Genomic DNA, 12578 nt, shown 5'->3' with positions numbered 1-12578 from the left:
AATACACAGTGGGGCAAGGTAGGTAACGCTGGAAAAATCATTCATTAGAATTTATTATGCAACGCTTTACCATTGTGCATTTACCGTAAGCATTCAAATTGTCAGCATTTGTTTCTAAACATGAGACTTACTGATGTTATTATCTTGTATGTCGTACAATATTCTGATCATGTTGCTATAGCTGACAATATTGCATGCGGCAACAGACCTTGGCATATTTATTACTCTTTAAAAAAAAAAAAAATGTATTCCCAGCATTGCAAGAAAAATCATGTCAGTATTTGATCTTTTTTTTTTAGTTTTTATTTCAGGATTTGTTTTAGACAATTATCGAAAGGTTAGGTACAACATAATAAACCTAAAATATCCTGCATGTGAGCACATGCAACGCAAAGCTGTTCATGTGAAATGTAAAAGCATAGCGGCTGCTAATTTATTGGGCTGTGAATTTAAAAAAACGGTGTGTCTTTTCTGGAAGGCACAGTGCCTGTGACAGAGGTGGAATGCTAATGCTCTCATATTTGGGCGGGCGGTCTGCTCGTTTCGGTATTTGAAGGCGACGCCCTGTCATCACCGCGGGCAGAGAGAGAGAGAGAGAGAGAGAGAGCGCGTATGCGGTATTCAGAGTGCGGACGACGCGCATCGATTCACGCCGAGCGAAGGGCGGAGTCAAATCCAGCGTCCCTGAGCGCCGGCGGAAGGCTTGGGGAAGACGCGGGTTGATTGATTGGCTTCAGCCCCCCCCGCACCCCCCCGCTCCCCTCGCTCAACGCCGTTCTCCAAGTGTAGATTCCAACCTGCGGCGTGTCTCAGACAGCGACAGGGCCCTGCTGGAGCTAACCTGTACTCTCCTTGGCCAAGCCTGTTTGGCTCTTGAGAACTTTGAGAATGAGAACCTCGGTTCCGACCACTGAAACGTTGACACAGCTGAGGGCTCTCAGGTTGAAGATGCGGATTTTCCTGGCTTGGTTTGGGACTAGGTGGCAGATTGGGGAATTACGTTCTTAATAAACCCACCCCCTATAAGCCCACACCCAATTTGCGTGTTTTGGTCGGGACCTGATGGTGCCTTCTCCACAAAGAAAGCATTATGTTGTCTGTGCCTGTTTGCTGTCATGGCAGCAATGGTTTCCCATACCTACTCTCTGACATGAAAACAACTTTAAACTTTGAGGCTGTTTGCGTTTCGGTAACACAAGAAGAGCGTTCTTTGAAACCCCTGTTTGCAATATTTCTGATGCAGTGCCAGACAAATGTTACACAGAGTGATCTCGAACACTCAACTGAAGACAAGCCTTAAAATAATTGTTCCAAATAATGAAAACCTGTTTATTTTTATTGACAAATGTCTACCGTGAACTAATTGTTTTCCATCAGCACAACAACCGCATGCATCGAAACAGCTGGATGGTCAGGTAGACAAACGTGCGAGACGGTGTCGCTGTCCATAGCCAGCTTTCCAGCGGCTCTGTGGCAGTGCTTAATGCCTGTGGCAGCAGAAGGATCGATATCTCAATGAATTAGATTTTCATTCTTCCCTCTTCGCTCTGCACAAAAAAGAAAAAAAAATCACTTATCTGTTGACTCATGTGTCTTTTCACCGTCTGTTCACTGGACAGGTATGGCGGAGTGGGTGGCGAGGTCAACGAATGAGTCCATTTCCCAACGCCACTGCTTGCTCAGCCCGAGACAGAGACCATAGCCAAGCATTTCGCTCGTAGGATAGTACGCTTAGCCCGAGAAATCGCGGAGTTTAACTGGGTTTGCTATGCGAAGTTAAGTGCACATAGGGTATACTGTATAGTGTAAATATATATATTTGAGAAATCACTGTTAATTGTACAGTATATATTATAATTACTGTTGTTTTTATAAATGAGTTAGAGGATGATCTACATAATGCCTTAATGAGCAGTGGATCATTTGATGGAATTAACTGAAAATGTTTTGAGAGAAAAATAAAAAATCTGCGAAGTTCCGGTACTCAGTGCTTTCCTCAGCATGTGCTCCACCTGCTTATTCACAGATTTGCTCTGCTTTAAGATGGGAGAACGACCTTCAGCGTGGTAGTGTTTTGAAAAATTGGGAACATTGCGAGTTTGAAAGGAGAACATGATTAGCATGATTTGAAAAATTTGGCGAATGTTTAACAATGCACGAAGAGGATAAAAAAACTTGTCTGTTTCAATTTTAAAATCAGTCTTACCTCCCCCCCCCCCCCCCCCCCCCCCAAATACCATAGCCCACCTCCCCGAGCACTGGCCTAGTTTTCCTTTGCGCATTTTTTCCCATTCTTCAGCCATAGGCTTCTTGATGTGATCGGGATTAGAAATTCAAATTGTCCATGTCACCACTTTGAAGTAGCGGGAGAGGGTTCTGAGTCTGGGGCCCTGTGGACGTGCCAGCGAAGCCCGTGCATTGATCCTGCTAAACACGTTTGACTTCCCGATTTTCCCCTTTTAAATGTATGGCTGTCGGCAGCTTCTGTGTTGTACTGCTACGCGTTCTACATCACGCACGGTCTTGAGGTTTTCCTGGGAAAGCAGTGTATGTGAATGTGTGTGTGTGTGCTTGCGTGTATATGTATGTATGTTTATATATATATATATCTTTGTGTGTAAGTGTGTGAGTAATACTACAATAATATATATATGAATATGTGAAACACAATGTAATTGTGTTCTTCCCCTGCCATGTTTAGATTATAGAGTGATATTATTTTATGTTGGTGAAATTCATAAAGTAACATTACATCATAGTCCTCCATTTAGACCGATGTGGGCCTTCACATGAAGAAAGGAAATGATAATGAGACCGTTTAACAACCATTTCCAGGTTCCTTGCCCCTCTTTCTGCTGAGCGTCTTTCATCTTTGCTAATTGAAGTAATGAGAGAAGGGAGTAATATACAGCTGTTATTATCAATTGTGTCATTGTATTGATTCTTTTTTTACCCCGAAGGAGGATCTTATGAACGTGATTGATTAATGATTTGTTGTTGTAAGTTACCCGTGGACTTATGACCATATTGATTTGAGATATCTTTTCCACGTGAATATCAGTAATATTAGATACAAATTTGTATGCTGGGGTCGAGTGCGTTTTTCATCCAGTTCATGTTGTGTTTTTTTTTTGCGGTTTGTATTTCAGTTTGTTTTTAAACCGATGACAAATCAACCTGATGTGCAGTATATTTATACCCCGAGCTTAAGACTGGGGTTTCATCTTAGAATAACACTTCCACTGTAATATAGAAAAATAAATATGAGTTGTGGAAGTGTCCCAGCTTTTCTTTTTTTTATCCCCAGCAACCTTACCTTGCTTAAATTCAGAATGGCTTTAGCCCCTTTAGAAATCCAGTGATTCCTTTTACCCGTGAAAAGAGAATTATTCTTTTTTTTTCTTCCTTTCCCTCCCCCCCCCCTCCTGTCACTAAATACAGTATTCAATTCTTGACAGGGTCAATGGAGGAATAATCTCTTTAATGGTCAGGGGACAATGATACACTGCTCCGGAGTTGCCTGGGAAGGCTTATGGATAAATGGGAGGCCGTCTGGTGAGTGGACTCCGATTCCTCAGACTTAATAGTAGCAGGAGGCCAGGTTCCACCCCTGCAGAGTCTACCAACAATGTGAACGGGCTTTGTTGTCATGGCAATAGCAAAGAACACAATGGGCCCTATCTACAGAGAGAGAGAGAGAGAGAGAGAGAGAGAGAGAGAGAGAGAGAGAGAGAGAGAGAGAGAGACGGTGAGGGAGGAGAAAAACATCTGTGACTAATATTATAGATGTCAGGTCCGCATTGTCTGTGTATCTGTTGATTCTACAATCTGTTGCTTCTACTGTAAACGCTGTCACGCCTATTCATCCGTCAGTTACCTGTCAAGCTACAGATGAACAACAACAGTTGCTTCCCTTTCAAATTTGCAAATGCTTCAGGGTTCTGAAAGACCCCCCATTCCCAAAGAGATTCTGTCTCGTCTTTCGAACGCTCTTTCAGCACACCGACGATAACCCAGCTCTCAAATCTACCCTGTAACCGGGCACTACTGTACCAAACACTGTCCGGATACGCACTATGATACTAACCTTCCGCTAATCAAGATAGCGTCCCGTTGTTGTTTCATCTGCAACTTTATCATTCCAGTTGCGTTCCAGCACGTATAAATCTGTAAATTCTTTATTAATAGTATTCCTTTCGAGATGACCCGGTCTGCAGCGCTGGCTGTTCTCTGCAGACTGGTGGATGTTTAAAATATTAACTAGGACAGGCTGTTTGTTGTACCGTCCTGCATGAGCACCACAGGGAATGACGCCGGGGTGCACCTCGGCTGTGACCTAGACCCCTTCTGTCATTTATTGATGTCTGCAGATGTGGCCGCATAGTAATAGCACTATCTGCCTGGGCGCAGGCTTATAAATCACACGGGGGGGGGGGGGGGGCTTCATATTGCATTTTTGATGGTCCCGGGGGAGGGATGAAAGTGCGCCCGCTCGCACTGAGAGGGAAAGGGAAGGGGAAGGGGCTCCCCCACTCCCCACCCCCCGCTTTAGCATGTTCCGGAATGCGGCGGGGGGGGGGGGGGGGGGGTGTTCACAGGTAGGCTGGTTCGGGCCGACGGGCGGGCCGCTGTCGAACCCGAGGCTTTGACAGGTGCGGGAGAGCCGGGCCGGTGGAGAACGCCGCGGCCGCGGCTCTCCTCCGGGAGCCAATAATCTGCCGCCTAAGCAAGCGTGCGGTCAAAATGGCAGCCTGTCAGAGCAGAACCTTTGAGGATCTGGAGTGCGTGGGGGGTGGGGGGTTGGGGGAAGGGGGTGGGGGGGCAGGATGTCACATGACTTCCATTGGGGTATTACTCTGGCGGACGGTGGATGAGAAACGCGCGTCTGCAGTGGAGTGTCTGCGCTTGATTTATCTTAACAAGCGCAGACCTGACAGGGGTGTAAACTGTATTGATTAGAATTCCCCTGGGCGGGGCATCCGCTGGCTCATTTCTGTAATGCTCTCTCTCAGCTCGGAGCCGCCATTTCCATATATATTGATTTATTCCTTATATGTTATAATTATTTTTATGGCCGACTTTCAGACCATCATCTCTGTCGATGATGCAAATGCGGTTCCTGTGACACGCGGCAGTGCCGGTGCCTGTGCTGGAACGGAGGCTGCCGTGTGCAAGCAAGCCTGTGCGACGGCATCGCTCACCGAATTCGGTGCCGGCCGTTCCGATCACATTCTGTCAGTTTGGTGATGCTCCGATGGGGTGAGCTCTATTAGGACAGCTAAGGGCGTGTCCTGACCACGCCTGATATTGCATACTACGAAAACAGTCAAACCATTTCAATGTGGAAATGTATCCAGCATATGTATGCCTACGAATTACATGCATGTACATGCCAGTATACTGTACGTGCACTGAAGTGCTACAAACATTTTTTCCCTCATGATCTACATGTTTCAGCACTTGCAATTATTTATATCACTTATTCAGGATTTGTGGTTTCGAGACGTACTGGAGAAAGAAGCATTGGTGCTTGCAACCGGATCAGTGCAGCATTGAATATACACATTGTGTTAATTATTAATGTAATAATTTAATATTTTAACAGCTTCATTTTTTGTAATACATTTTAAATGTTGCATTATTCTTCTAGTTTTATATGCATTAATTTAAATAATCCTATGGTTAATGACAAAACCTATATACACCTCATAGAATTGAAGACAGATCACTAGAACATAGTGGTTTCGGTTATCTAGAGTGAGATTAATGTTAGGAGCTACAGTGCTATAAAAAACTATTTGTCACCTCCCTGATTTCCTCTATTATTGCATTTGTCACACTGAATGGTTTCAGAACTTTAGTCAAAATGTAATATTAGTCAAAGGGAAATGACAAATATTTCATTTTGTCTAAATCTGAAACTATTCAGTGTCACCAATATGCAATAATAGAGGAAATTATGAAGGGGGCAAATACTTTTTCACGACACTGTGTGTGTGTGTGTGTGTGTGTGTGTGTGTGTGTGTACACACACTGAGCCTAATTTGAATTAGGGTTATGACAACCTTGAAAACTAATTTTCGGTTTAATTTGAAAACGAGCGTCTCTGATTGTGTCGTGTTCAATGTGCTTCAGGTGGTGCGTCTAAAATAGTGATTGAAGGAGGGGACGTGCTGGAGGTCTTCCAGGGGTCCCCGTTCGCCGTGGACGTGCACCTCCAGACCGACGCCGGAGACATGGCGACAGGTAAGGCCGGCGGCGCACGTACATCTACGCGGTTTTAGTTATCAACGCTTTTTAGACTGACGCTCTTATAAGCCGTGCACTTAACACTGCTTACACAGTCCATTTGTCCCGCTGGATATTTTTTTGAAGCTGTTCAGGTTAAGCATTCTTGGTCAAGGCTACACAAGATATGTACTGTATGTAGTTTGCTTGGCCAAAAATTGGCCTTTTTTTGCTTTGGCATTGTTACACAGTTTCTATCAACTGTTTTACCATCTTGTAGATATCAATGAATGTCTATGCAATGACTTTGACTTTAACTTGCTATCAAGCTGAAGTTTAAATGCCAATATACACACACTCACATTAAACAGGAGAGTTCTTTACCTCATGTGTTTGCTATTTAGGGGTTCAGGCCTGGTTCTTGCTCTGTTTTTGCTCTTTTGCTAAGGCGTCTTTGTGACAGTTCTCTGTAAAATGCGCTATACAAATAAAATTGCTTTGATTTGATTTGAGTTCTTCCCAACTGCTTCCTCAGGATAATGCAATGTAATGTAACTGTTATGAGCGCAGTTTTATGACAGGGGACATTACACACATCATGATCTGGGACTGCAATATTGCCTGACAGAGAGTTTTCTGTATTTGTAGCCATATTTATTTATTTTTCATTTTTCATTCATGTGCGCAGAGCAGGGTGTGATGTCGTGTTGCATATCAGCCACCTTAGTTTTTAAAAAAAGAGGAAGTCTGTAGGGCGGCCACGGAACGACAGCCAGAGCAGAGAGGGAACGGAATGCTCCTCTCTGGCTGAGCTACGTCATTGCTGCTACACCCTTTTGTCTTGAGCCATGTGTGAGTCAACGGGGATACATTCTGCAGGCCGCCAGGCTTCTGACACGGGCCCTCGCCCGCGGTGTGAGGTTAGCTCAGGACGCTGAACTACGCCTGTGCTTTCCCCTCAGGTGCCGCGTGCTGTTGCGGCGGTTGGGTAGACGATGCTAACTGGAAAAGTTAAAACTGGACACGTTTTCTCTTGATGCGAGGTGCTGGGGGACTGTTCTGATGAAGCCATGTAGGACGATCGGCCTCTGGGGGGAACGCGTTGCGGAAAAGAGGCCAGGTCCGGACGCGCTGCCACTTTAAGGGATGGAACTGGCAGACAACGCAGTGGCTGCTAAGTGTAAAGTTCATGCGGCGGCATGAGGTGTGATGATGGATTAGCTGTTCCCTTGGCAAGCAAGCAGGGTCTTTCATTTGGCGCGGGGTCTGATTTGGAATCCGGTGCAGGTGAATGTGAAGAGACTGAATGTGGGTGGTTTCTGGAAGGTTGAGGACCATTAGAACAGAAGAATTCTGAATTGGCTCAAAAGGTATTGTGGTATGGGCAGGACGGAGGACTGAAAGGGTGGTCTAGCTGAGGAAAAGCTCTGGGCCTCAAAGCTGAAATGAGTGGGTGGTGAGGAGCTGGATAATCGTTCATATATGGGAAGAACCTCCGGGGTTGAGTTACTGAAGCCATTTTTCTCCTGTGATGGAGTCTTAAAAGTAACACCGAGGTTCACTTGTGGTCCGGGAAGGAACTTTTTCAATCAGGCCAAGGGCACCGAGAGGTCACGTAGATGTGACTGCGGGGTTTTAAGTCTGCCCTGGAAAGTTTGAATTTAAATTAACGGTGCGTCATCGAGGCTGCGATCTTTATGAGGCATGTGACCGTGCGTACGTACAGCATCCCTGTGAGTCAGAGGGGAGAGGGTGAACCATCATTATGAGGATTATTTCAGAAACCATGGGCAGGAAACGCGGATTGAGGTGACACAGAGTAAAAGGAAAACTGAAGTCGGGAGGGCACTTGGCCCAAGGGAACTCAGATATTACCAACATAATCTACTTCAACATCAACTTAAAAAAAAAAAAAAGATACCCTGTCCAGTTTATCAAGCATTTCAGGAACTCCTGACGGCTATGCTGACTTGAAATAATGAAATAATAAAATGTGTTTTCCATTTTCCATTTTCATTTTTTTTTTTGTTTTTTTTTTACAAATGATTTTGTTATGTTTCTAGGTGAAAATGGACGGGTTCTACAGATTTGTGTTGGAGTGAAATTTACGGGATATAGGCCGACATCATCTTCCTCAAACCTGTTGAAGCTTATTGAAGACATGGAGGAGAAACCTATCCCAACACCGTTGTAAGTCCTGGAAAGACTCTTGACGCAAACCATTATGCAGCTTTTTGTACACCTGCTTTATATAGATATTTATCAAATTTCTCATTGACTGACTTTTGCTGCTATTCAGGAAATTGCTAACACTGCAGACTGTGCATTAAGACATCATGCTCCCACGATGTTCAGATGAAGTAGTCAGTCTTTTGGCAGGGGCAGGGTGTGGATGGGGGGGGGGGATCAGTTGACTGGGAGCTTATCAGAATTGCGCAAGATACTGAAATGTCAGTTCTCTCTCTCTCTCTCTCTCCCCCTCTCTCTCTCCTTACGCGCAGCGGGTTTGAGTTTATTAGCTACCCTTTGATGGAGAGGGGCTTTGAAAGCGGGGACTCCAGAGGCGCGGCCCCCCCCTCCGCGGCTAAATCCGGATTTGCGCAGACTGACTCGCCAGCCCCCGAGGGGGAGTGGGAGTCTGGAAGTGGATCACACGGCCTGGGACTCGGAGGGGGCACCCCAAGCTACCTGGATGGTAAGGGGAGATAGTCGCCGGGCGGATTTGTCATGCCCTCCTCCCGTTTTTAAAGACTTCTCTGTTATTCCTTGCTGCTCTTCGTGCTAGTAAAGAAACCCAAAATATCAGTCCAATGGCCTTAGAAAGCAGGTTGGTGTCAAACTAATAAGATGACTGCAGTTACTCTACGGAGTGTGCAGTTACGTCACTTCATGTTGTTACTTCACTTACTGTACTGTAGTGGTCATAAAGAAATGTTCTGCCTTTATTCATATAATTTAACTGCAGAATGATGTGAAGGGAGGTCAGTCTTGATCTTGGAGCTTTAGGGAAACATCGAGTTACTGTGACCTAGGCATAAGAAACCTCTCCAAAACAGGTACACACACACACACACACACACACACAAACAAGCCCCCCCTACGCACATACACACAACCATCCACCCCCCTCACACACACACAAACATACACACGTAAACACTAATTCACTTATTTATTTTATTGCTTCCTGCTGAGAGAGCTTTGAGTGGCTGTACTGGCGCAAGCTCTTAAAGCCTCAGATCTGGGAAGGCTGTTAAATTGGATTGATTTTTTTTAATCTAGTGTTTCATTTAAAAGAGAATCCTGTGATTCTTGCTTTAAATGTGTTTGCCCAACATTAAACAAATCTGTGGGAATAACAGATTCTTTACCTCGCTCTTTGTCCACAGTGTTCAACTTCACACGTCTCACAGTTAAGCAAATATATATCCTTTCCTGTAACCTTCCAGAAATGGCCCCAACCAGGGAATATACCTGATCTTAGTGCTATAATTTTTTGATTACTAAATAGGCCATTTGTGGTAGCCAGTGCTAGATCCAGTACACTCAGGTAGACTCGATATTTAGGCTTCCTCCATATGTGAGTGCAGGAAAAGGAAGGGAACCAGTTGGTGCTTCTGTTTTGAAATATGGCACATTTCTCTCCTGAATTGCGTCCAAAATCTTTAGGCATAACCAATGCAGGAGTGTTTAGGATGAAGCTGACTGGGATGGAATTTCACATTTGGAACAAGTTTTGGTAACACTTTACAATAAAGTCACATGAATTGGCATTGCCTAATGTACTGTAGTGGATAATAACTGCTCACTTCTGAAAAGTTAATCTGTACAGCTTTGTTAATGGTATTTGTGGATCATTAATTCATGTTAACAACTACATTCATTAATGCCAATTCATATTGGGATAATAAAAAACAAAACATTTATTGCTAATGGTTAACTAATTATGAGTTTATCCTATGCTTTGCTAATGTCTAAAAAACCATGTAACTAATGCATTAGTTAATGTATTTGTTAACTGCTAACTAAATGGTTTTATGGTTAATTAATGTATTTGTGCATCATTCATTCATGCTAACAACTACATTAGTTAATGCCAATTCACGTGCCCTTATTGTAAAGAGTTACCCAGGTATTTATCCCCCATGGGCGTGCAGTACGTATCTGAGTGTGAGGACTGACCGTTTGGGTCAGACGCGTGCCGAAAGCTTGACCTTCCTGGCATCAGCCGGGCCCGTTTGGCAGGGGAATGTGTTTACGATATCGCCCGTCCGCCATGTTTAACCTGATCCCGCTCGTAAGGTGTTGTTCACCAGAGATTATTCATCAGGTGTCGGATGTCCAGACGCTCGGGACCCACACCGGTATCGCAAAAAACAGCAGCTGTCAGTTGTGCCGAGGTATAGCCTCTGCTTGCATATTCATGTCTCAAAGTACTGCTCTGTCAGGTCGTGTTTTGATCGTACCTTTCCCGATCAAAAAGATCTCTCTCTCTCTCTTTTATTTTTGTTTTTACAACTCGGGCGAGAAAGAAATCTGTTCATGAAAAAAACAACCTGCCTTGCCAACAGCCGATTATTCATTTTATAATCATCTAGGATTACAATATTAATGAGGATCAATAAGAGAAATATACCTATTTGTTTCTTTACATGTGCTGGTACCCACGCGTTGCTTTGACAGAGTACAGAGGAAACGGATGTTGCATCAAATCAATACAAACGATATAAATATTGCCATTACCGGTGTTTGCCTTTGAATAGCAATAGCTCTATTCGCGGCAGACGGTGAATAGGAACGCGACTTGTTATTATTCCCTTTAAGCGGCCGTTTAAAATCCGCTCTTCGTGGAACCGCGTTTGGAATTCAGTTCTCGTACGGCCCGTCCTCCTCCTCCTCCTCCTCCTCCGCGCGCTCTCTCTCACGCACGTGCGAGGTTTTACAATACGACCTCTTAAATTACAAATCAGGGATTGCGGCGAGTCTTAAAAGAATTTAAAACAATTCGCGCAATATGTGTGTCATTATATATTGGGGGGGTTGTACATTAACCGTCATGGGTATTTGTTTTATTCATTGCAATGATAGGGGCTGATACCTTCCACGGTGATCACTTCCTGGTGATTTACCGAGGGGGTTTTATCATTGCCTTCTATACCGCCCCCTCTCCCAATTTGCAAATCATTAAGGTGACCTATGAAATATACATGCAGGAATAGGTGTTATAGTATATAAGTGTAGTGTTGATGGCTTTTCATGGAGCAAAAGCGCAATTCATGCTCTGATCACTGTAGTGATTTTGTTTTGTCTTCTTTGATGTGGAGTTCCCTTGCTCATGGATGTGTGTGCATCTATGGAGAAGTATATAATCTTCACAATTCATGATCACAGTCCTTGCTTAATTTCAGGTGCCTTAACGTACTGTAGCTGTTGTGGCTTGGATGAAGTACCCTATAACGTAAAACCATTAAAACACAACGTTATTAAGGGCATGTGCGGGTGCTTCTGTCTCCACCATCAAACCAATATACGTCTTTGTACAGAAGTTCGGTACTTCTTGATGGCCAGACATGTTTCATATGCCGTTCTGACCAAATGCTGTATTTTTCTCAATTCCGTGTACAGAATAAATAATTTGTACATAATTATAAGGATACTACATATCAGTTCATTTTATGTTTCACCTTCACAGTAATTGCACAACGTTTTCATTTTAATATCAGAATTTCCCCTTGTTCTCTGTAGCGCTCATTTTGAGCGTGCATGCACAGTGATCACTGCGAGTGTATATTTACTTTAAAGGCGCGAAGAAGACAGGTGTTCACAAAGCGACGAGGCTGACTGACAAGTATGATGTCCACGCCCGAGTCGGAAAGGTCACATGTCGACAGCGTGACAGAACGCAGAACAGTCACTGTACATTAAAGACTCACCCGCATCACTCCAACGAACGCAGCTAATTATGTCCCTTTTATACGGCAAGCTTTATTGTTACTGACGTTCCACATCCGTTCAGTTGTACGTGCGGTCTTCAGCGAACTGTGTAGCGTTGCAGCTGTGTGGGTGTGTGGGTGTGTAGGCCACGTCCGTACAGTAAGGCGAGGTTGCGTTTGGAAAACTACGCTGTTTTATTCTGTTTCTGAAGGATCACCACTAAACAGTTTTTTTCTTTCGTTTTCGTTTTTTTTTTTTCATAATTTATAATTCTATTTCACACTCTGAGGTTTATTTTCTTGCCCTTCGGTCATTTGCTTAGCATTTAAATCCAATAGGCAGTCCTTAAACCGTGAAAGGGTATGATTAAAATATGTTGTGGTTTGAATCAGAAGATTAATATTACATGGGTATTG

General features: G+C 44.0%; 1 protein-coding gene across 1 annotated transcript in view; it reads left to right on the top strand.

Moving 5' to 3' along the window:
• The window catches only part of LOC118207560 (MORN repeat-containing protein 1-like), a 70785-nt gene that overhangs the window by 3765 nt on the left and 54442 nt on the right, over nucleotides 1-12578 (top strand). The window contains exons 7-10 of the mRNA XM_035381257.1: nucleotides 3459-3555; nucleotides 6136-6246; nucleotides 8292-8418; nucleotides 8730-8923. Of these exons, the coding sequence (XP_035237148.1) occupies nucleotides 3459-3555; nucleotides 6136-6246; nucleotides 8292-8418; nucleotides 8730-8923 (529 nt within the window). The remainder of the gene's footprint in view (nucleotides 1-3458; nucleotides 3556-6135; nucleotides 6247-8291; nucleotides 8419-8729; nucleotides 8924-12578) is intronic.

This window comes from Anguilla anguilla, chromosome 11 (assembly GCF_013347855.1).
Source record: "Anguilla anguilla isolate fAngAng1 chromosome 11, fAngAng1.pri, whole genome shotgun sequence".
Classification (NCBI taxonomy): domain Eukaryota; kingdom Metazoa; phylum Chordata; class Actinopteri; order Anguilliformes; family Anguillidae; genus Anguilla; species Anguilla anguilla.
The sequence above is the reverse complement of the archived record's forward strand: the minus strand, read 5'-3'. Positions and strand labels throughout refer to the sequence as shown.